The following is a 24,179-nucleotide window of genomic DNA, read 5'->3' as shown; positions in this document are numbered from 1 at the left end:
GCGACAGGGATTCGTTAGGTTGAACAGCCCCAGAGCCCCAGGCCCACCCTCCCCCCTCTCCCCAAGTTACTTGGTGCTGTTTTAAAAAGTCTGGGTGTCACGAAGCAGTCTCTTCCCCCCAACAACAGAGTAAAAGCTCCACAGATTTCGCCGTCTACCTGGTGGTCAAGGTTACAGCAGCAACAGCTGATGCTGCTTCCAGAAAAACACGGGGTGGTGCGCCAGGACTTTAGGATTGCTTCAGTCGCTTACGTGGAGGTCCCAGAAAGGGACACTGTGCAGAGGCCAGAGAGCGATATGCCTCAGCCACCAAATGGGGATGCGATACTACCATAGACTTCCAGCCTGATGTCTCCATGACGTCAGAAGCGTGACTAGAAATAAAGAGAATAAATCTGAAGTGATCAACTGGGGATAAAAAGGATTAACTAAAGAGATTCTTTCCACCATGCCCGAGAAACCTGACATTTTTAGTGTACTGTTTTAGGATCACTCCGGATGGACATCAGGTATCTTTTGCGAAGATCGCAAGCTCTGGCTCTGCTGGCACAACTGTTTGCTGGACAGTCCTTCCACTTAAGGATAAAAAGCTCAAACATACAGGATCCCAGGCAGAGGGCAGCAGGAACACAATGCTCATCTACCCTGACTACTCAGCACAGAAGTATTTTAAATCAATATGGAAAGTACTGAGAAAAACTGTATTAACTGACAAACAGGACTAAAAACGGTTCCAGACATTGAAGTAGTTGGTAGTCCTATCTACTGAAAGGTCTGTTATATGACAAGTGGCAAATAGTCCCTCAATATCAGGGACTACCTGATATTCTACTACCTAGAAGTTCTTGTGATCTTTGGAAGTGATCCACAATAGCTCACAAAGACAGTCCTGCTGCACGCTCTGACCAGCCCCAGCAGGATAAGACTGACCTGCCCTTAGGGCAATGTCACTTCTGGGATGCCAAATAAACACAGGATCACAATGGGAGAACTAAAAAAAAAGAAAAATAATAGAGGGGAACCTCCCCTGCATGTGACAGTTCACCAGCGGTGAACCCCATTGCTAATAAACTCCACTTTCCTCTAGATTTGTTGCCCCCTGGAACAAAAGTAAACTCACTAGTTAATGAAGTCGACTGCTTGAGTTTTCAGCTGATCGGCACTATGTAGGTCAGCTAGAATGAGGATCTCGGCCGCGTTTTCCACAGACAGGTTACTGCACAGCGCGTCCTCGCACATCACCTTCAGGCGCTCCAGGGCATACTGCAAAATACAAGGCAAAGCCCGGTGACCAAGAAGAAAACCCCTCATCAGGCCTGACACGAAGCCTTACTTGTGCTCCTTCACTCTTCAGTAACAAACTACACTATTATGCTGAACAGAGTTTTTTGCTTTGCTATATGAACTGCGCTCAAAGAAGTAGCGGCCAGCAAAAAAAAAAAAAACAGAAAAAAGAAAACAAACAAAAAAGAGAATCATGATGCGCCCACCCTGAGGAAAGCAATGGAGAGGAAACATACCCACCATAACTCTCATCCCGGCCTCCTTGTGTTACAGGCTTACTGGTGCTGTGTTCATGCTTGGAAATGAGAATTTCAGGTCACCTGCAATATTTACTATCCCAGTTACTTCAAGGCACAGAATGCTAAAGCCAAACCTTTATTCTCACTCTTACTGCAGGACAGTACTACCTGGGTTTCAGTGGGAAGACCTATCTAACAGTGAATGCTCCATAGGTGTTCCAGGGATGTTTAGGCAGTTTTCACTCAATTTCTCTGCCATTAATGACCTGCACATTAAGATCAGCCTTGCTCAAGGACGTGCTACTAGTTTAATACTAGTGTTAAACAAATGCCCCTGATTTCTTGTGGCTATCCAGCTGGAAACGGAACATCACAGCAGGCCTGTAATGCCCTGGCAAAAGCTCTAACTTCACATTCTCAGTCTAAGAGCTTCTACCTTTCAGTTGTGCATTTGCCTCAACGTTTTTTAGATCCACAAGGTTGGGCCATGTCAACGGTTTGCAAAACTCAAAGGATACGCTTAGCAGAAGAGTGCTGTCTAATAAGTTTCACACTCTACTTTCTGCAGCACCTCAGTCATACTGAGCCACGCAGACACAGCCACGGTTTTCAAAAGCAACACAGTGGTCTTGGGCAGACTTCAAGAAGGTCAACACTCAGGAAACTGCAAGCCGCTCGTTATCAAGACAGAAAGCAAAACCCCAAACCTCAGTCATCATAGCTAGGAACTGCGAGACAGATACTTCTGAAAATCTTGGTACGTGTGATCTGATCATGGGGTTTGCGGCTCTTTGGATGAAACAAACGGAATATTTCCAAATAGTTCTGAATATTCTAGATCCTGTAATTGTATTTCACAGGGATCAGGAGAGGAGTCAATTCTAACGCAGTTCTTAGAGGAGTAATAACATTAGCACTACATAAATTGTCTTAAAGATTAAACACAGTTAAGTCTTTCTTCATGTTCTGATTTCAAATTGAGTGACATTTTAAAAAAAAATAAAATCTTTAAGACTTATTTTTTTTTTTACCTGACAGATAACTGCATTTAAGAGTATTCTTCATATTGTTTATAATGCTTTTTCAGACAGAAATGACGTGGTAGACAAGTTCAGTATATGAGGCCGCATTCGGAAAAGATACCAGATTTGTAAGGACTGCTCTGTCAACCTGACCAGAGAGCAGGTGACAAGCACAAGACAAAGGGAGCTCTGGCCATATGATAAGCACTATTACTATAAATTGATTTTATATTCTGATCGAGATTTTCGTGCCATTATGATTAAATTTAAATGAATAATTTTAGATTATAAAAACATCTTTTCACTTAAGGCTCGGTGATAATTACTTCACTTGAGGCATGGCACTCATAACCAGGACAATTTTCTCCCACCAGAACATCTGAGAAGGCAAATCAAATTTACTTGCTTAATCTGTATCAATAACTACAACAGTTTCAAGTGAGGGGCGAGCCATTACTTTGTATTATTGTCTGTCAGTAGCTTAAAATGCAGCAAACGAAGGTTAAAATCGTTCCTTTTGTGAATCGAATATTCTCCTCCACGCGTGCACAGTTTTTACTTCGATTTTCACTACAAATAGCTCAGCTTCTAATTACATACTTGGGCAAAAGTAGCCATTCTGGTCTCTCAGGTACCAAGATTTCCCCTTCCCCCTTTTCTTAATTACACTTTAAAAAAAACACCCTACCTAATAGCACACTTACCCAAGAGGCTGAAATAGTATCTCCTGGGTTGAGAAGACGTGCTTTGTTTTGGTTTTGGTCTAATTACATATTTTCCCCAAGAGACAGGAGGAACTCAGAAGAAGCTGTTTCAGTCTCTTGAGTAAATATTAAATGTTTTATGTGCTTTCATGAAAGATTTTTTATTTCTGCTTTTAAAAAGACACACAATGAGTTTAAAAGGGAGAAAAACCTACGTTAAAAGCCAGGAAACACAAAGTTAAAGCCTACTCTGTCCTTAATGTACTGCTTCTTACTTACACTTGTCTCAGTTAAAGATGGTATGTGAGCTCTCAATCAGTACTCCTTAAATATTGAATAAAATATGTGGCAATGATTATAATCAGGCCAAGAATCTCCTTGCATTATTCCCCATTTTAATTCTAGTTGCAGTGGCCTAATAATGGCATATGGAGCATTTCACCTCTAAAACCAGCATTTCTGATGAAGCCCAGGTCCGCAGTGACAGGGAATTTGATGGCTGTGTGGTGGTTGCGTGGAACAAGGTTACATGCATCCACATCTTAAAATCCACCACCCTAACTGGCACCCACAAGAGAATCCAAGGACTGAAGAAGCATGGAGACTGAACTACGGTCTCACCCCTAGAGGTGGTCCCTCCAGGTCAGAGTTGAGGCACATTGGCAGGGCAGTGTGGAGAATCTTGCACTGCTGCTACCCGTGCTGAACCTGTTCGATGGATAAATTCAGGGCTTTAGTCTCCAGTGCTGTCAAACTGGCATCTTTCACCAGCACTAAGTTCACTTTTAAGAGAAAAAAAAGAAAAAGGAAATAAAATTTTGGTTATATATTACGAATTTTCACTGGTTAATACGGCTCAGTGGCCAGCAGAGCACTCTCTTCTGTCCTTGGTGCTGCAAAGGGAAGGAGGCAGCGGCTGGCTGGCTGGCAAGGCCACAGCGCTGCGCCTGCTACACGGGGACTACCAGCAGCCTTCCAGTCACACCATCCCCGACACCTCCCTGGCAAGGACCCTGCAAAACCACAGATGGGTTAAGGCAATAGGGCTTCCTCCAGTGCACCCCTTCTCTCCATAACCAGCAGGGACTGCCACTGCAAAAAGAAAACAAACCACAGGACCTTCCCCATTCTTGGCTATCCGTGCCTTTAGAGCATCCCTTGAAGCTGCTGATACCAGCCAGACCAGAAGGAGAAGCAGGCCCTGTTTGCCAAGACAGAACGCTACTTTGGAGATTTTGTAATAGTCACATCAAGAAAAAAAATATCGCCAGGTCCACCTGGAAATTTTCTTCTCACCCCCAGCTCTTATGCTAGATTATGCTGAGTAGAGACGTCCGCTGAAATTTCAAGAAAACCCTTAAAAATGAGCAGTAGAGACAGAAATTCCTGATTGTTACAGGTTAAGATACGTATCTATACAGCTATAGGTATCTTACAGGTATATCCTATCTTACAGGTATCTTATACCACATCCAGGTTTACGTATAAGCCACAACCAATTTAAAGAAAACTGCCCAACCACAATGACCACATGAAAAGCTTACTGCAGCAATCTTCAAGGAGCATTGTGTAAAGCGAGGCGCATGTCATTCCCGGCTCTCTGAACTCCCACAAATCCCAACTGTACCTTGTCAGCAGCTGCCAGCAAGTCGTCAGCCATTTTGTCAAGATTTGGTGCCTTCCCCGTGTAAATAAAGCACATCATTTCCTTAAAAACTTCAGGCTCCACATCATTGATTTCAACTCGATTCTGTATCAGAAAAATGAAACTTATTAAGATCCTGACCAGAGGCTAAAGGCTTCCTTCTACCCAAGCTCTTTCAGTATCCAGAAATTTGCCACAGAGGCAAACTATTTAGAATGTGTACTACTCGCAAAAGAAGAAAACAAGAAAAAAAAGAAAAAAAGATGTGGATGGAGTAAGAACAACTCTAAGTTGTATTTCACATCCTCTGCTTCTCCCTATCCCACCCCAGATTCTTTCCCCAAGAGTAACAAAGGTAACAATTGCCTCCTTGATCCCTTTCTTCCTCCCTTCAGGACAGCTGAAGCGGAGACCTGCATCTAATGTGAGAAAAACAGTTAAAAGGTGACAAGAGTCACAAACACTACCTAGGAAAGTTATCTGACCAGCGATGCTAAGAGTGGACTAGAGAGCTATTCACCCAGCCAGAGAAGTTCTCCTTGCTTCAGCAACTTACCTTTTTACTCTCTTCCATCTCATGCTCAAACATGGCGCTGAAAACTGGGGAACGCGCTACGGCAGTGGGGAAAACAAAACACAGTTAGAAATGCTCTTTCGCTCTTCAGGAGGAGCTAAGTGCAGCCTGCCAACACCTCACCAACTGTCCTGCTACGTAATGCAGGAAAAAGTCTCCTATAGCAGGTAAGGCAAATTGGGTACAACTGGTAATGAAGTATATATAGGTTGTGACATAACGTAACGTGGCTGATGTAGCTTCAAACCGGGTATGGGAGATTTATTACGTCTTTTCAGCCAAGGCTGAAGAGTACAGGGGTGGTAAGGTAGGTTTCTCGACTTTACAAGAAAGTATTCCTCTGGAAATGGGCTAACTTCTCCTTACAAATGCTCTTGGAATACATTACAGTACCCTACAGCCACAGAAGATCCCTCCTACCATCCTCAACATGGCAGAGGCATTTAAAAATGGAGCAGATCTTCCCCTTCCCTGTAACAGTTCATCAAACTGTCTTTTACTACAGCCCTACAGTTAAAAGAGCTGCAGAAGTAAAGACAAAGTAACTCAGAAAACCCCACTTGCCATCACGTTGCTGCCTCCTATCCCGCTAAGGCCCATCCAACTCAATACCGACCTGCTAGGATGGCTTTGTGAGCCTTGAACTCCTGGCCTGCAACGCACAAACAGCAGTCCGTGAAGCGCGAATTCTCCCAGAGTCCTCCCAACTCGTCTGCCAAGCGGCACTCCGGTACCTTCACCATGTTCATGGTGTTCTGGCCGGAGATATTCACAGAGTCCTGGACCACACTCACCTGGAGGGGAAGAGAAAGCAAACCACCCAAAACCCTCAAAAACCCACACTGGAAAAATGAGTCTTCCTACAGGAAGTTTTTATTGCCAGGGCAGGTGGAGGGAAACGCGAAGCAAACCCCACACCTCTCCAGCAGAACCGCTGTATGATTAAAAATGTTGCTATTTTTAAAGCACCCTTTCTCTGCTCCTCCACAGTGTCTATCCCAAGTCCTAAATCACACCAGAGGACGACTTCGCAACCTCAAATTAACAGCACTTCCATGCAATTTAATCACAACTTTATTAGATTGTTTCCTAAGGAAGTGAAACCTTATTTTTCTGCTTTTACAGACACCATACTTGACCTAGTTTTTTTCCTTCTATCGACACTCTGAAACCCTCCCCAATCAATAATGCAATACAGACAGCAGTACAAATGAAAATGAAGTATACAGAGAGCTTCTATAACCAAGCACTGCACCACACATGTATGTGAGGGCAGTGCCTGACCCCCCCCAAATGCCTTGCTGCTTCTAAATTTCTTCCAGAGTTCAACGTTTCCCTCGCATTATGAAACAAAATAAATAAAAAACCTCCTTCAACAGTAGGTTTAAACAAGCAGCTTGATGTCAAGTAATCTGCAAGATTTGGGGAAGGCGGACAGATTCCTCATCATCTGCTCTAAAGCACAGAGTCAGGCAGGGACCATACGTAGCCATCCTGGCTGATGAACAACCTACACAAAGGGAACCGTTAAGAGCCTGTTCAGCACCAAACCATTATTGTTAAACACGCAGTAAATCATACGCCTTCTACAGCGGACTCCAATTAGAAAAGATCACAGTGACTAATACTGCCCCGCTATAACGAAGAATAAAGGAAGCAGCTGATTGACAGGGAAGCAGACGTCAGGCTGTTTCCTGGATTGGCTGTCAAGTCCAAGCTAAATTTCACTTCTATTAATAACCACTGGCCAAAGAAGAACAATGGACAGCAAAGGAAGCTTCACAGTTACGTAAAAGGAGAATTACGAAGCGAGAGAGACGACAGAAACATCTTCTAAGGGAAAAAACCTGCTGACAGCACCTATCCCAACTCCTGAGAAACCCCCGGTGGGTTTCCGATGGCAGCCACATCTGGTACAAACTATCCAACACTCGAAACCAAACACCTATGAGACGCTGCTTGCCAAAGGACACTAATGACTACCCAGAGCAAATGTGAGGAAGCTGCTATTCTTTGTCATTCATTTGACAGCTACGTCATCTTTTTCACCAGCAACACGGACTCAAGGATGGATGAAAATTAATCAGATTCATTAAAAAGGAATTCGAAGATGCAGATCCCTTGCTGGAGTCCAATACCAATTACAGATCAACCAAAAAAGACCTGCGAACTGTGCCTTAAATCAACAAATAAATCCTCTTCGTACATGAAAGAAAGTCGGTTCCTGGTATTAAAATCTATTACATGGCTTCTGACATAAGGAGTTTAGACTGATAGATTCCAAGTGGTGACCAGCCTTAGAGGTCAAAATAGAGAAGGTTTTGCTTAAGCTATTTTCAACATCTTAGCAGGGGAACCAATGCTGCCTAGCTCCAAAGAGAGCTATTACTATAACCTTGGGAATACTGTTCTTTTTGGAGATTTACTGGAATCCAGCCTATGATGCTGGAATAGAATTTCAACAGCAAAAAGTAATGCAGTTGGGATGTGAACAATCGACCCCACCTCCAAAACAGAGGTTGAAAAACCTCCTAACTGACAACTAAATGAGGCTTGATAAGGAATGCCATTCTCTGCCTTAACAGCATTTTCAGCACGACGTTATCTGTGTTCAGCACTGGACACGAGCAGAGAGCAGAAGGCTTTAATAAAGCAATGAGAAGGTGGAGCAGAGACACTCAGCAACCTTCTGGTCTACAGCAAACTCCAATACATCCCCACGTAACAAGCATCTCAACATCCAGCGCTGCTAACTCCTTGGAGAGTTTCTACATACAAAACCTGCCTGCTGAAGGCACGGATGGGAGCAGCATCACTTGGCACCTGGGGCCAGCTGCGAAGCATCAGGAGAGCACACAACGGTTTACATGCTAAGAGACCGAAAAGCTCAGGGAAGAAAAAGAAAAGAAAACAAAACAAAAAAGGGGGGGGACACACCCCCAAAACCAAGCTGTTGAAAGTTCTCGCCAAACCATTTCCAGACAGCAATACCTTCCCCTCCGATATCACTAACTGAAGATTTCTCACGTGCTAGACTACAGAACACGCTGGAGGAGAAAGCAGAAGGTATCAAGGCCAGGTGAAGCCAGCAGCAAGTTTCCTCTTCATCCAGAACAAACAAGAACAGCGAGCTGAAGCTTTTGAAGGGAGTAATTCAGTAAAGAGTGGAGTGACTTGAATTAGTACTAGTTGCCAAGACTACTGGTGGATCTCAGGTTTATCTACATGGCACCTCGCAAATTCCCTTCTCAGACATTAATTTATGAATTTCACTCCACTCCTGGAAGTTTTCCGGCTCTTTTATCACAAAGCAAAGAGGAATTGCCAGACCTACAGAGGTGTGATCCAAGACGCTGTCCTCTTCTCCCATATTGCTACAAATGTTAAAGGAAGGGCTCCCTCCGTGACAGCAATAATTTATGCTACTGACTGAATACGCATCCTTTAGGAGGTTTGTTACTTTAAACATGTGCATGCTTATGACGGCGAAACAAAACTGAAAAATAAACCCAAAACAACAAAAAACAAAAAACCCAAACCAAAATGAAAAAAACCAACCCAGCCGTCAAACAACTCTCACTGCAGCATTTCTTTCACTCCTGAAAGAAAACACAGCAAAAAGAAAAGACTCCCACAGAAAGCACTGCAGGAGATCCAAAAAGAGAGCAACCTGTGTTACCTGTCTTCTGGCAAAAATCACAGCTATAGAAGGTATTTCACAGTTAAAAAGACAATGGAAATAAGCAGAAGCTCTGAGGACACTAAATTAAAGAGTTTAAATTTGTCATGAAGGTTTCTAAACTTAAATATCTAGTTTTAGAAACAACTGCATCTTTCTCTGGAATTATATTAGTGAAATAATAATTTTGTAAACACAATGAACAGAAAATTGCTACTTTTCCTTGGCTGTATAGGCACACTTCGGAAAATCAAGAAAACTCTTCTATATTCAGTAGGCAAGTAACAGGCGGGCCAGTTTCCACCACAGAGCTAGTGCTGATAATTATCCCAAGTGAGTTTAAAATTAAGGAGTACAAACAGATGGATGGTAACATGAAACCAGAAGTGAAACGATACTCAAAGATGCTTAATTCCTATTATCATCCAGGTAAAAGACAAATACAAAATAAGAAAAAATAAATGGAAGTGAAATGTGATGAATCACACCCAGAAAAAGCCACCAGCCACGCAGGTGCGTGTGCACACACACACAAACAGTATCTAAGTGCCAGAAAAACATCCAGTCTTTCTCCTGACACTTCTGACTCCTTAAAAGCAATGATGAAAACCAAGGTTACGTCTACCCCAAGCTAATGGAACTGCTATTCTTTCAGCTGCACAGGAAGACTTACCTCACAGAAGAGAGTGAGTTTGTCATCTGGAAGAAGTCCATTGGCCTCATCCAAAAGAAAGTCTCTTCTAATAAATTTTTTGAATCCCCAGTCCTTGCCTTGTACAAATCGATATGCTCGCTGGCTCTCTGAAAGAAAGATACCGAGCTTCAAACCCCAGCTGAGCGACTCGCTTGATCAAACAGCAAAAGACAAACAACTGACCCCATCAGACAGAAAAGAGATTTTACACACCCATTGCTTTTGTTTCTTCTCCTTTAGCATTCAGGATGGAGAATTTGAACTTTGCTCGAACTTCACTTTTTGGACAGCTCACCAGCAACAGATAGAGGGACAGATAATCTTTACTTTCTTCATCCAAGCCTTTAGGGTTGACACGTAAACACCTGCAGAAGGAAGCAGCTGAATGAGATGTCAGGAACAGTTTTTGGCAGGTCATTCATGGCTTTCAAAGAAAGGCCATGGTGGAGTTTTCACAAGAAAACAGACAGCAAACGAGTTCCGTTTAACAGCCACTGAACCACTGAACTGAACACAGTCAGTGTCATGCTACATCCCCAAGACACATAATAATAAACAGGCAGTAACTATCGGCAAACCAATTAAAAAAAAAAAAAACAAAAAAAAACAACACGGGGGGAAAAGAGGAGGGGGGTACGGTTTAAATCACTGAAAAGCACCCTGGATGTCAACTTTCACGAAAGGAAAGTGAAAGAAATAGCAGACCGGAGGCAAGAGATTTCAGGAAGTGCAACAAATCCAGAGAGACGGTAGGTAAAATTTCACAGGAAGTAACTGAAAGGAAAAACAGATTTCTGGAAGCCTGGTCGTTTCTCAAAAACATAATACTAGGGCAAAAAGAGAAAACGACTCCTGTGTGAAGAAAAGGTAGTAAGCGCAGGAAGAGGCTAACTCAAGCGCTTCCCTGACCTGAAACTTGACACAGAATCTAACAAGAAGCAAAAACTAGGCCAAATGACTAACAGCTCAAACACACAAGGACAGAAAAATCAGGAAGATCTAGACATTAGAATGAGATCTGACTAGCAAAGGTTATAAAGAAAAGTAATTTAGTAACAAAAAGCAGTTCAAGGAAAGCACAGGTCTGCCACCCAAAGGAAGGGAACACAAATTGTACCACATACACACGCTGAATTATTTAGCGGCTGATGTGCTGCAATCTATACTAAGGAGGTTTAAAGAAAAATGCTAAAACACTTAACATGAGCCACAAAGGATAAAATAAGGAACAAGATGTCCATGGAGCTACTACTACGACTCGCAGCAGATATACATCCTGACCAAAGTCCCCTCTGAGTTACTGGAAATTACTTGAGAACTCAGGGGAGATAAGAAGGGTTTTAAAGGAAAGGAAAAGGGCAAACAAGCAGAAACTTCTGGGCAGAAGGAGTCACAGGACACAGAAGCGACGGGAAGTAACAACGTTAAGCCTCTGAATTCACAAAAAGTTGCCGTGAAGAGAAAGGGAATACTGTAACAACGGTCTTAAATGGCAAAATTTATAGTGCGGGCAAAAATTGTCTTTTTAACAAAGTGGAGTATTAGGGAGTGAAACTGGGAGGCTGAAATAGTGCTCGAATACACTGGCTGGGGACTCCCATTGGCTTGTAAGAACTTGTTAAGATGAACATCAGTCAAAAAACCCCAATTTTCCCTGCTTCAAGGCAGGACGCAGTCTCCCTTCCAGCTACGGCTTCTCTTACTTCTGATGTTTTCCACTATCAGAGAAACACCGCAGACAGCCAGACCTCACATTTGTTTTGTGTGTCCAAACACCAGGCCAAAGCAACAGTACTTTCTCCCAGTGCACGTGTGGTACATCCAAGGAAGCAAGAACCCGTGTGCAGTAACATATTTTTTTTCTACATTTCCTGTTACAAAACCCAAATTCTCTCACGCAGTTGCACAAACGGGGCGAAACTCTCTGCTCTGTTTCTTACCATTTGAGTTTATCATTGGCTCCAGATGAAAAGGTTGAGCTTTTGATGACCTCACCCATTTCTTCTCGGCAGAAGCTAAAGTTGTTTATGGTCCACATATAGGAAAACTTCACCACCTTGATCTTAAAACAAAGGATAATAGGCGGGTGAGGGTCATCCTGATCCTCGCTATCCATCTTAAAGGCAACAACCAAAAACCTGGAAGTGTTACTGAGCCACTTGCGTGACCAACAGCTCTCAAGACAAGAGCCTGGAAATGGCTGGCAGTGGCAGTTGGACCACTCCAACTCCCCCAACTGCCTCTTCCAAGCCCTGCCAGGGGCAGAGGCCCCAACAGGCCGTTGCCACGGCGACAGCTCACCTGGCAACATTTGCATATCCAGACTCTAAACTGGTTCTGAACCCATTTCTTACCACAGATTCTAACTGTGTTATGCCCAAACCATCTCAGTGCAGTGTGGACTTACCTGAGTGTAGCACCAGCTCTCTGCTACGGGTCCACTCGACATTTCTGCCGGAGGAGGAGGACTCGGCACCCTTGACATCGCCAGTTTGAAGATTAAACAGAATTTCACAACTCAGCAGAAGAAATTTATAATTGATCTTCACCCTGTCAGTCCCCCAAAAGAGAAAAAAAAACCACCAAACTAAGAACAAAGAAAGAAAGAAAAAAAAACACAACAAAAAAAACCCACATTCAGGAGTGCTGCTAAATCTCACGGCACACAAGTTAAAGCCATCCTGCTTTCTCCCTCCCCCTTAGCACCTTCAAAATATGATGTTACATTTAAACATTTTAAAGTGTTACCATATGTTTTCTGAAGAGCAGATACACCACCTCCACTCATTCTTTCAACATGCAGCTCCTTATAGGAATAAGCCTAGCATACAATTTCTTTTAAGCAGTCCAAAACTCAAATAGCAGACTCCCCACTTGACTCGGGATTTACGATTTTACCCTGAGGCCACCATTTCAACTCACTACTTACTCCCTACTTTCGTTTTGAGAGTCTCAGATTATCAGAGATCAGATGTGACAAATTAAGTTCTTAATCTGAAAAAGCTACAGGTGGCAACATGCAACCCAAACTCACCAACAAAACAACACCCTAGGTTCAGGGTGGCTCCAGTACCACCAACAGAATAATCTCCTATAGCTGAAACCTTACTATTAGGGAAGCGTGGGTAATTATTTCTCTACTTCAAACTGAATCCCTTTGGCCAGAGGGAAATCCTCGTTGCTTTTATACGCTAGTGAAGTTCCCAACTTCTAAGTGCCAAGTCAAATCGTCGCCTGCAGAGAACACACGGGGTTAAAACCACTGCAACACACCTGAACGAACACACATGCACAACCGATAAAATGGCACCTAGTTACCAGAAGGCAGATTTTAAAAGAAAAACAGAATAATCGACCCATCTCTGACTTCTGAGTCCTGATCCCTAAGGCGGATACAGAAAACAAGATGAGCTCGGAAACTAGGATTCATAACTTCGGCAGATAGAAAATAGATAGATAGATAGAAAAGCACCACGTGCCTTACAGTTTAGCCTTCTGCTAAACACTTTCTGTTTGCAGGTGGTATTTATCTGCCCTCCTCTTACCGCACAGGACAGCCAGTGAACCACAAGAACTCCATTGCTGTTAGTTTTGAACTCGAAAAGATAAAAAAAGAGATGAGTGAAAGACGTAAAATTGTTACCTGGAGATACGAATTGCTTTAAATACTAAGGCTGATATTGAGGTTTGCTGGAGGAGAAAGGCAAAGCACAGGCTCTTGAGGAAGGCTGAGTTACGAGTTGTTGAAAGGAAATGGTGGAAAGCAGAGAGAACATATACCTAGAAATCCCACACCTCAAAACAGCAGGAGAACGTCCACGATACGCACATCAACATATATGCCCCTAATTCCTCCCCAGCTGGAATCCAGAGTCCTTGAGCAGAGTTGCAGGGCAGGTCTGGATCCGAGTGCCGGCTCCAGCTGCAGAGCAGACCTCTCCCAGGCAAGGCTCACATCAGCCTTGCTCCAGCTCACGGCTCTGCGCTCGGGTTTTCAGTTCTATGCACCCTGAGAAAGCACCTGGAAATACTGGTACACGGGCATTAGTTAACTGGAAACCAAGAGTGGGGTTTTCTCAGGCTTAATTTCCTTTGGGGAAAAAAGTGAGCCCATGTAAATGTAAACACTGAAAGAGAGACACCAGCTATGGGGAGCTAAGGAGTAAGTATTTAACCCTGCAGAGATGCACACTTAACTCGATGGAGATTTATTTCCCGGAGCAAAGCTCAGAGGCAGACAACTAAAACCGAGCGCTCTCAAATCAAACTGCTTTACAAACTCCTTGCTTTTGCAGTTTGTGCTGTGCATGTGGAATGAAGGGGGAAAGATATTTTAAAATCAACATTTAAAAGAGACATCAATACGCACTTTAGGTACTTGCTGCAGCTCTTATTACATTAAGCTTAAAATTACCACAATTCCTCCAAAGAAACTCAATTATACCGCTCTGTGTCATTCAAATGAAGCCCAAGTGAGCAGACACTACTGTCGAGTACTTGGCTAACTGCCCTTCCATGGGCAACACTCAGGCTTGCTTCCCAGGACATCATCGCTTCACTGTCACAGGTCTTTGAGGGACAGATAAAACCTGAAATTCAAGGCGCAAGAAACACCCCCTCCTCTCCACGGCTTTTTTCCTAGTTTTAGTCGATGGGCAGGAAAGCCCCAAGCTTTTTCCTTCCCCTCAGGGTTCACAGCAGCACTGCTTAACCCCACCCAGGCTGTTGCATTGTTCTGTTCACAGCTATTTTTTAATCTACATTATCCGAGTGATCTGTTTTATATCACAGGCACAAACAACTGGGACACAAATTTGTGAGAGGAGAACAAGCAGCCAGGGAAAGGATGAAGTTCCTCAAGCTCAGCTCCTCCCTGATGGCAACCTGTCCGCACACTGAGCAACAAGACGCTAAGCCTAGTGAGCAGAAGAAAGCACAAGGAATAAGTAAAACGCAAGAGCGGGCTGCGAAATTAGATTTTGTTCTTGTTAAAATGGCAGTTTCAGTGATTTTAGTTTTCAACTAACATCTTTTTACTCAAACTACTGGCAACACCGACTTATTCCCGACTCTTAAAATACTTCCTCACGCAGAGCGAGAAATAAAGCAACTTTTATTTAAGAAGCACTAGAAAAGATGTAAAAATAACTTAGCTTGAGATAACTTTTGAATTCTCTGAAACAACGACACTATGGCCCTCCATACACCTGGCCAACACAGAGGCGTGAACGAAACCTCAAGCCACAACAACCTACTCTTCCTCCTAACAAGGATTTTGGGCACAGCCCACCACTGAGACACCCTAAAGCTCCACGTGAGGAATGGCCAGAGAGTCAGCAGCAGCGTCCCATCAGCATCTCCCGGTGACTGTGAGGCTGCAACGCTGTTCTCCTCGTCCGGCTTCAGAATGATGACACGGAGCAGATCCTGAACAGTTCGGACAAGAAAACTATTTCCACACAAGGTATTTATCAACAATAAGCAGTTTTCTACAAGAAGACTTCTACTTCCAGGTAAACCAAAGCAATTAAGTATCCCTACACACACGTTAGAGCTTTCCTGGATGGAGCGTAGAAGTAATCCTAAATTCCTCTACCTTTCACTGCTCTCCAAGGAGCAAACCCCAGAAAGGCTGTAGCCATCAATCACATAAATGGGGAAGGAAATGGATAATCACATGACACACAAATTGAAACTAACAGCTACTTTCTGTATTTCAACGGGATTTTAAGATGTACCTAAATATTACCTCCATCTTACATATGCCAAGAAGTTTTAGAAAGCTTCTGTGGTCTAAAGGCAAGACAAATGTATGAGCTTGAGATACACAGGACTATTTAAGATCTTCTGAGTAACTGTCACTTTTATATCTTACATCCTTTCCTCCCAGATGGCTTGGATAGGCAGGTGGTAATAAAAGTTATGACAACGTGCTAATAGAATTGCAGCATGCCAGCACGTCATTCGTTATGCTTTTAACATGGCCCATGGTTCTAGATTTTAAAGAGTTTCTATTACTTGGAAAAAACTTTCAGTCTGGTAAGTCAAAGCTTTCTACAGATGCTTTGCAAGGCAGTTAAATACAGTTAAAGAGATGTTAAATTCCAACATACTCCTAGCTCAATATGGCAATCAGCCATCAAACACTTGTCATCAAATGACATCACTGCTACTTTTACTGCTGTAGCAAGTCATAATGGGAATAAACAGGTAATATTCATCACTGTCTTTTGCAAAAATTACCAGTAAGGAAAAACTTGCCATTTGCCTTGCTTAGCAGGCACATGAATATGGGAAGCACATAAAAGGTCACTGAAATACATCCTTACAAGTGAGTGTGCCTTGGAAACTACCCCGTGCTGTTCCACCTCCAAATGCTGAACCGCTCTTCTGATGTGAACCAATATTAAATGCATTTTGAAAGGAACCACAGCTGACAGAAGGTAAAGTTAAGTTTCCGAAATCAGCAGGGCACCCCCGGTGTTTATTTGCTCACGAACACTTAATACTTCACCAGTTCACACTCCTTCTCTAACAGCGCTTGGCACCTCTGAACTAGGAGTGAATTAAAGGGCGCTGCGGGCAGAGGTTTTAGGAAAACATTTTGTAAATAGTTTGGATATCAAAATTCTTTCTGGCCAGGAGAGGCAGGGACAAACTTGAAGGTACAGGCATAAATACCAAGTCACAGGAAACAAAATACAAAATATTATCTTATGGACCCTGCGAGCCCATGTACAGTCTGAGAGTCCCTTACTTCCTCGGATATAAATGACAAACAGCATTTGTCTCTGGACATAGTTAAGAAAAAGAATATTTCTCAACTCATTCACAACCACGTCCAGACAAAGACATCTTATCTAAGAACCAGAGCCAGATCAGACCCTTTTGAAGCACAGGAAATGTTCCCTGGCCACCTTGTCCTCTGTCTCCTCACTTCACAGCTGTACCAAGACATCTCAGCTCAAAACTTCACCTTACTGTAGGAATCAACAATCGAAGCTATTCTGCGAGCAGCACAGACTTGACCTGAGAGAGGAGAGGAACATCAACTCAACAAATAATTCCAGAAGAGGCTTCAAAGTTACCAGACTTTTGCTAAACAACCTGTCAATTTCTGCTTCTCAAGATAAACCAACTACCTTTTAAGAAACCAGTAGTTTACACCAGAAATTTCCAAGTATATTCGTTTTCAGTAAGTTTTATTCAGTAAAAGATAACTTACAGAAGTCTGTATAAAAAAGTATATTTTTAATTAAGTGTTTCAAAAACGGGGGTGGCTGCTTCTTGGACCAGCAACGTATCAAAGACTATCCAAGAGCAGCACAAAGCGCAGAGAAAAGGAGCAGGACAAAGATAATTGGAGCAATAAAACAAGGGGATGAGATACAGAAGCACAGGAAAAGACCATTATCTTCCTGCATTCTTCAAAGCCCTGGAAAGGACAATGGAAGGTCTGAATTTGCTGCAGTAAAGAAAGAAAAAGAATAAAAGGGGAAAAAAAGGGCAAGTTAACTGGAAGAGCAAAGTGGGATGCAATGCTGTCTAACTAGTGGATGACTAAAACGAGTAAGTTTTCCGATTTGAATGTATACACCAAACAGGGTGTCACACCACTCTTCCTACCCGGCATACCACAGAAGAAAGCAACAATGGGCAAAGCATTCCCACAGCCCGTGCTAACGACTGCCAAGCGATCCTGATTGCAACTCCCCTGTGTGGCAGGAAAGCTCGCCTAGCCACAAATGCAGGTTGAAAGTCAGGCACAGTGAATTCCAGAGGTTACACAAAGTCGCCTAATTATTAACATGGTGGTGCAGAAGAGACTGCACCAAGGTAGCAAAGGACCTGTACAATAAAAATAGACTGAGATTAGAAATCAACACTCAAGAAAGATGAAAGTGACCCCTACATCAAAAAGTCTCGAAAGGAAGCCCTGTTTACAAGAAGCGAGAGGCTTATCTTTCTGAACAAAGAAATGTGAACAGTTCTACAACAAGAAGCCAATGACTGCCTGGAAAAAACAACCTATAAAAGGGTAACATGAATGGGATACAGACAGACTTAACTGCACCTGCATTAGAAAGAAGAATAATACATGTCAAAAAAAAGTGGCTGCTGAATTAAGCTTGCACACTTTCTAAAAACCAGAAGTGTGTGCGTTACACCTTCCTCTACCTCCTGTGCTCTTAAATCCAAAGAAAGATCTTACTTAACGTGTACCCTGTTGAGCGCCACAAAAACTGCTGAGCTCAAAATGACACACGGAGTTTCATTTCCATTTCTTCAGCCATAAGAGAACAGACTGGAAAAATCAGCACAATCACAGCAGAGAGCTAAAAGGAATGAACTGGCATCCAGCAGAAGATGCATACCAGGCTAAAGGAGCTATTTGGGAGGCAGAAACAACAGAGATTACCTGTTCTTTTTTTTTTGAAATGCAGTGCAAATGATCTCTCTCAGCAGTTGAGAGTGCTCCCCGTTTTCTTCTCAATTCCAAGGCACCACACATCAGCCCCAATTCCCTTTGTAAGCTGGCCCCGTTACACCATCAGGAGCACGCTGCAACTCGGACGGGAGCTGCTTCTTATTACACCCCAAAGCTGCCAAGTCCATCAGAGAAGGCCGAGTTCCAGAGGTCACAACAGGGCCCTCTGGACACTGCATAAGAGGAAGAATTTAATTAAGGCAGACACATCCACCTTAATTCAGTTTATTATTTCAGAAAACTCATTATTGAGTCAGAACATCCACTTTACTTTTTTGAGATGCCAGATCATGGAAAAGTAGAGGAGTCAGTCAGAAAAATAATTTTCAACGCAGTGAATAAGATATAGAGTTATCTCAAAACGCACTGAATATTGGCAGCCCCACTAGAATTCAGTAACTAAAATTCCACTTCAAGAAGTATTCCAAAACTAAGGGTTTCTTTTCCATTCTCAGAATGTTTTTAACTTTTTTCCCTTAAACCAATGCTCCAGTCATAAAAGGAAAAAAACCCAAAACTTGGTCACATACAAAAATCATAATTTGTATGTAACTATTAAGGGAGGGGACAAGTGTCAGTGAAAAATCAGCATTGTAAGAAGAATCAGAAGTTTTACATTGTAAGAAAAGAAACATCATCATTCTTTAACTGCAGACTGTCTACCATCCCCTTCCCCCTCCTCCCCAAATATCACCAGATAAAAGAGCAAACAGCTAAACCTAAACCAAGGAAAGAGAGAGGAAGTTGGTGGTAAGAAGCTGCCGAGAGTTCCCCGAATAACCTTCTGCTTTTATAAACAAATCCTCCACTGAAAATTTCTGCTCTTCACTCATTAAGTCAAGTAATATTTCTGCCATTCTTCTAACACTGCTTCACACCCGTGTCTGAACAGATGCAGAAAACTGTGTCCCCTTCAATCACATCCAACCCTAACTACAAATTACCCAAAGTATATCCGAATTACATCCACGTCAGTAAATATAAAATGAAATCAAATTCTTGAAAAGAAACAAAACTATTTTATTTTAGAGTCACTGTTGCGTTTAAGTCACCACTCCTATTTTCACCAGATGTTTGCCTCCTCTTTAACTCTTTCTACTTCCATCTTTAATCCTCTTGAGGTACATCCTGAGATGCCTAAAGCTTAAGTCTTCAAAACCATTTTTCCTCAGAAGTTAATCTTCCTCCTAAGTTTTTAATTCAGATCATAAGCCTGTTAAAAAGTAATAAATCTCTTATTTCTTTCCCTCCAAATTCTCCTTTTCACTTCTCTTCCCACCTGCCAATCCATTCCTGCTCATTTCTCTCCTCTCACAAGCAAAAATGTTATCCAAACACACCAGCTTCGGTCTCACCGAACAATCAGCCTGAGCAAACTTCTGTCCTCAATAAGAAACCTGATGTTATTTTTGAAAAGAAGGGGTTTGTTACTGCCCATGAACTCTTTTTTTTATTTTAGATTCTCCCTCACAGGCAAATTGTAAAAAAGTCTTTTACAGCTTCAGTTCCTACTTGTAGGGTAAATTGTTACCTGTCACTTGTCAAGTAACTCAGTTGCCATTTTAGCAATTTTTTTAAAAAAGACGTGCACTTTCAGAGTGTGTAAGTCATCTTCCAAATTAAAAGATAAAGCCATGGAAACTATTGTTTCCCAGAAAACTTCTTAACATTCTGGGGAAGCCTCTCATTCTGAAAGCAGACTGGGGCAGCAGTTTTTCTCCCCTCTGTAGATTGTTCTTCTCTTACAAGAGTGACACGCTGCTAGAAATACCTCACCCCTCTAAAATCCCAGCAGATTCCTGAGGAGTTGAAAATAACTGGAAGAAAATGCCCAAGCGGTATGACGTCTAATCAGAGAATAAGCAAAACCTGAAAATTAAGCAGGACTGCATTTTTCAATCTACTGTGGCGAGACCTGGTACCAAACACCGCTAAAGCACTCAAATGGGATTGCAGATCTGACCTCCAGCAAACTACCAAGACTATAATCCCCTCTGGAGCCTTTTATTTATATCAACTTTCCAGTAACACAAACATCTGGTAGTCCTCACACAACATTTTCCAGTTGCCATCTTGCATTCATATTTCTAAGAGCTTATCCAAACCAACTTGAGCTGAAATACAGTTTCTGCCATTCTCACTCTGGAAATTAAGTTTTCAAATAATCCATTTAGAGATTACAACGCGTGGCCAGAACTAGGCATCAACTACCGGATTCTTTCACCTACTTGCAATTGCAACGTGACTTCAAAACGGTTATGAGAATTATTTTAACCTGCTAAATGTAAAGATCGTACGACTGCCAAATAAAACCACTCTCAGAATCAGCATGCGAACCCAGCTTTTGGGAAAAGCATGAAAAGGAACCGACCGCTTGCTTCACTCCAACAGAAAGCTCACTCCAGGACTTATTTCTAACCCATAATAAATGGCAATTACAAGCACTCCTGTTCACAGCCCACCCGACCAGGTAAGGCTTCTCCGGCACTTCTGCTTTTATAGGCAGGAAGGGTCCTTCATTTTCAAAGTGACTTTGTTTGGTCTTTTCTCCGACCTTATCAGACATCAACAAGAGAAGGAATAAGGGGAGGAAGAAGATGGGAATCAAATTCCAGCCAACTTCCACTTCCAAACCATCTATATTTTCCTCAAACATCAGCAGCTGTGTTTTCTATAACACATACGCGACTGACTTCAATACAGCACGGTAGTTTTGCTAGCATAATTTTAATAATCTTACTCACATTAATGTAAAAAAACAAACAGAAAGAAAAATCACATCTTACCATAAATCACACTCTGAAAATAAGACAATTATGGCACTCGCCTACACCCATATTTGAATATCCTAATCATTCAAGTCCAAGATTATTGAATTAGTAAGACAAATTTTGGTAGCCTAAGATATTCGGTATTTAATACATTTTCAGTCAATAGGAAAAAAGACTGGGCCAGAGGCGTTATTGTATGTTGGTTTATATCAGTGACCCTTTGGCAGCGGGGCAGCAAGGCGCGTTCTTTTCACTGTTTTTGGCATTAATGTTATAACTTGTGTTACAAGGAAAAAAAATCTCAAAGTATCTTGGACACAGGGAACTGCTTTGCTGACTTTTAATTTTAATTACACATTCTAAACTGTTGTTGGCATAAGCCATTTCTTGAATCTTTAAAAAAAAAAAAAAAGTAAAAGTACATGAAAATACATTCCCAGAAGAATTTATGTCCCTTTTTATACCAACAAGCCATCTCCATAAACCGCGTCGAGCTTCAAAGAAGCAACCAGTTCTTGTTGCTTTTGTTCTCTTCCTTTCACCCCTTCTGTTCTTATAAAACCACTTTAAATAAAGTCTTTCTACCATTTTCCCCATCAATAGTAAAACTCAGTAAGGCAGTATTATCTAAAGGGAAATATCAATTATCTGCTAGCCAAGAACCAACTCTAAATCACACAGATCTTCACAACCAAGTAACACCGGGACTTTTATCACACTTGCAGGTTTGGCAAGGTTGGCACCAACGTAAAGCAAGGATGTGGCAGAACACATCCAGGATACAGCTGAATATAATCTGCTGTAATGCTTGTGGTCCCTGATTAAAACTGTATTATATAAAATTTAAACAACAGCCATTTCACTGTCTGTAAGGCAGAACACGACACGTGATGGCAATTTTCAAAACTCCTGGACTTGCAGCTCTCTCTGGGAACACAATCATAAGCTAACAGGAAAATCGTCTGTCTCTCAAACGCAGCAATGAAATTCTGTTCTCCGAATTTCACTTACTGCCCACAAGTGCTTCCACGAAATTTATCAAACTGATACGTGTGGTTTTTAAGCACAACTTGTTGAGGTTGCGCACTTCTACAAAACAGCAGCTGAGGAAATGAAGGCGCCAACACGCTGGTTGTCATTTAACATGATTTTGAAATTACAAAGACCGATCTGTCAGGTCAGGATACGCAGCCCACCACCGCCCGCCTTCTGCACACCCCAGGAAGGTGCTGTGTGTGACGGCTTCCCCGGCAGCTAATGGTGCGGGGCGGGATGTGACAACATTTGTTAACAGTCAACAAACACAGTTAATCTGTAGGCATGATTCTAGCCATGTTAACTGAAAACTTTTCCATCGATGCAGTCAGCGTCTGTTCTAGCCTCTTTATGCAGCAACACTTGGGAGGCAGCCAGGCAGCTTCTCTGCATTGCTATACAGCAGCTCCAGACGACTCGGTGTGCTTGTCTCCACCTGCTCTCCAGTCTCACTGCTGTAAGCATGTCTCTAAAAACAGGGCTCTCATCTGAGCTTTTCTTTCAGACACAAAGGTAAACCCGCTATTTTACATAAAAAATAAAAATTAAAAAGGATTTCTTTTTAAAGAGAAGACAAGCGAGGCCTCAGTAGCTTTAAAATCTAAGCTGAAGAAATAAAACTTAATAATATTGGGAAATCTCCCGTACTAAACCACTGCAAATAAAGAAAAGTTGCTACATACAACTATGATCTGATTTACAATTTGTTGAACAAACATCTGCAGCGATGAGCAAAGAATCTGGGCAGAACAGTAACTAAAGCCACACTCAAAAAGAATACACATACTCTTAAACTAAATTATTTCTTCACCTGACCAAGTCCAGTGAGCAAACTTCTACTTCTTGTTTGGCTCTCAGGAAGTTTTTCTAGACCATCTTCTCTGCCCATGCAATTTTGCTTAAGTATCCGTTCTTGTCAGAGCCCTACAGAGATACCCCCACGTCATTTTGGAGACAGCTGGTTATTAGTAAATTGGAGGATTTAAGACTTCATGGAAAGGAGGAAAAAATAACCAACTACACGTCACTGTTTAAGCCCCACGAGTCATTCTGGGAACCTCTACAAGTACCATTCATAGTTAAAAAAGTGTAATTCTTGAAGTTCTGTTTGACATCAGAAGATAAGAGTTTCCATTTTTAGAACATCACATCAGGCTTTTCAGCTTGATGCTGTACAGATGTCACTGGCAGGTCTGATGTCACACAGACGAAAGCGTCGCAGCTGCACTTCTATCAACTCCAAGGGTGGCACGCCAACTCCAAACGAGTGGTGATTCAGAGCATCTTCAAGTATCAGCCAGCAACTGAAGTATCCTAGCGTCTACCTAACCCTGGGAGTTAACACATGATGTGATATGAAATGTTTCTGAATATGTAAGAGATTCAAGCCTTTAAATTCTAAACCTTCCAGTATGTTTTCAGAAACAATACTACTGAACTTACAAGATCCCTAAATATTTAAAATGCTTAAAAATCAGCATATTTTCAGATGAATATTCTGACTTGCTGTATGCCAGTCTCTCAAAGACGTGCACAAGGGTATTCTTTTTTGTTGGAAAATTATTTCTGCTATCAGAAGTTGGATCAACTTTTTAAAAGCATTAACATTGCTCTGTATGATTCACAGCCCCACTACCACATCAGAACCAACTTAAAATGCACAACACACACGCTGTATTTCTAGCGAAAGCCATTTTTGAGGTCCACAGTCATACAATGTCACCTACTGAATCAGACCTACAACACAGGCTGAGAAAAGCTGAGCTGAGATCTAAAGTCTCCAGTAGCCTACTGGATTCTGCTCTACCAATGGCCAGAGCAGCACCTTCCCGTTAGGAATTCAGCGTTGGAGTGTTTAATCCCCCTCCTCGGTCCTGACTTTATAAATTCTACAGATGTCTAAAAAAATCCACGTCAGGCCAGCTGCACCTCACAGAATGCAACGGTGCAACTCCCGCCTGCAGCCAAAGGATTTACTCACAGTATAAAAACGAACTCCCAAGACTCTTCCAGGCATTTGCTACACAGTCACTGCTTCTGCATC

General features: G+C 42.3%; 1 protein-coding gene across 1 annotated transcript; it reads right to left on the bottom strand.

The window, feature by feature from the left end:
• Positions 1-70: 70 nt before the first annotated feature.
• On the bottom strand, positions 71-24,179 carry SPOP (speckle type BTB/POZ protein). Its single transcript, XM_009958238.2, has 10 exons — positions 24,117-24,179; positions 12,249-12,391; positions 11,782-11,903; positions 10,055-10,206; positions 9,821-9,948; positions 6,085-6,262; positions 5,451-5,506; positions 4,877-4,999; positions 1,121-1,263; positions 71-374 (listed from the first exon to the last, which is right to left on the bottom strand). Exons 2-10 carry the CDS (start codon positions 12,324-12,326, stop codon positions 230-232), a joined length of 1,125 nt encoding a protein of 374 aa, XP_009956540.1. The 5' UTR covers positions 12,327-12,391; positions 24,117-24,179; the 3' UTR covers positions 71-229.

The sequence above is a fragment of the Leptosomus discolor genome, chromosome 25 (genome assembly GCF_034619465.1).
Source record: "Leptosomus discolor isolate bLepDis1 chromosome 25, bLepDis1.hap2, whole genome shotgun sequence".
In the NCBI taxonomy this organism is placed as follows: domain Eukaryota; kingdom Metazoa; phylum Chordata; class Aves; order Leptosomiformes; family Leptosomidae; genus Leptosomus; species Leptosomus discolor.
Note: the sequence above shows the minus strand (reverse complement) of the source record. Positions and strands in the feature narration are given on the sequence as shown.

What these genes read in the sequence shown, in the direction of transcription:
- SPOP (XM_009958238.2), bottom strand. Translation starts at nt 12,326, where the DNA reads ATGTCAAGGGTGCCGAGTCCTCCTCCTCCGGCAGAAATGTCGAGTGGA. An exon ending in AGAAGAAACAAAAGCAATGG is followed by an intron (nt 9,949 to 10,054) that starts GTGTGTAAAATC and finishes TCTTTCTTTCAG; the next exon opens with AGAGCCAGCGAGCATATCGA. An exon ending in GCAGTCGACTTCATTAACTA is followed by an intron (nt 375 to 1,120) that starts GTGAGTTTACTT and finishes CTTTATTTCTAG; the next exon opens with TCACGCTTCTGACGTCATGG.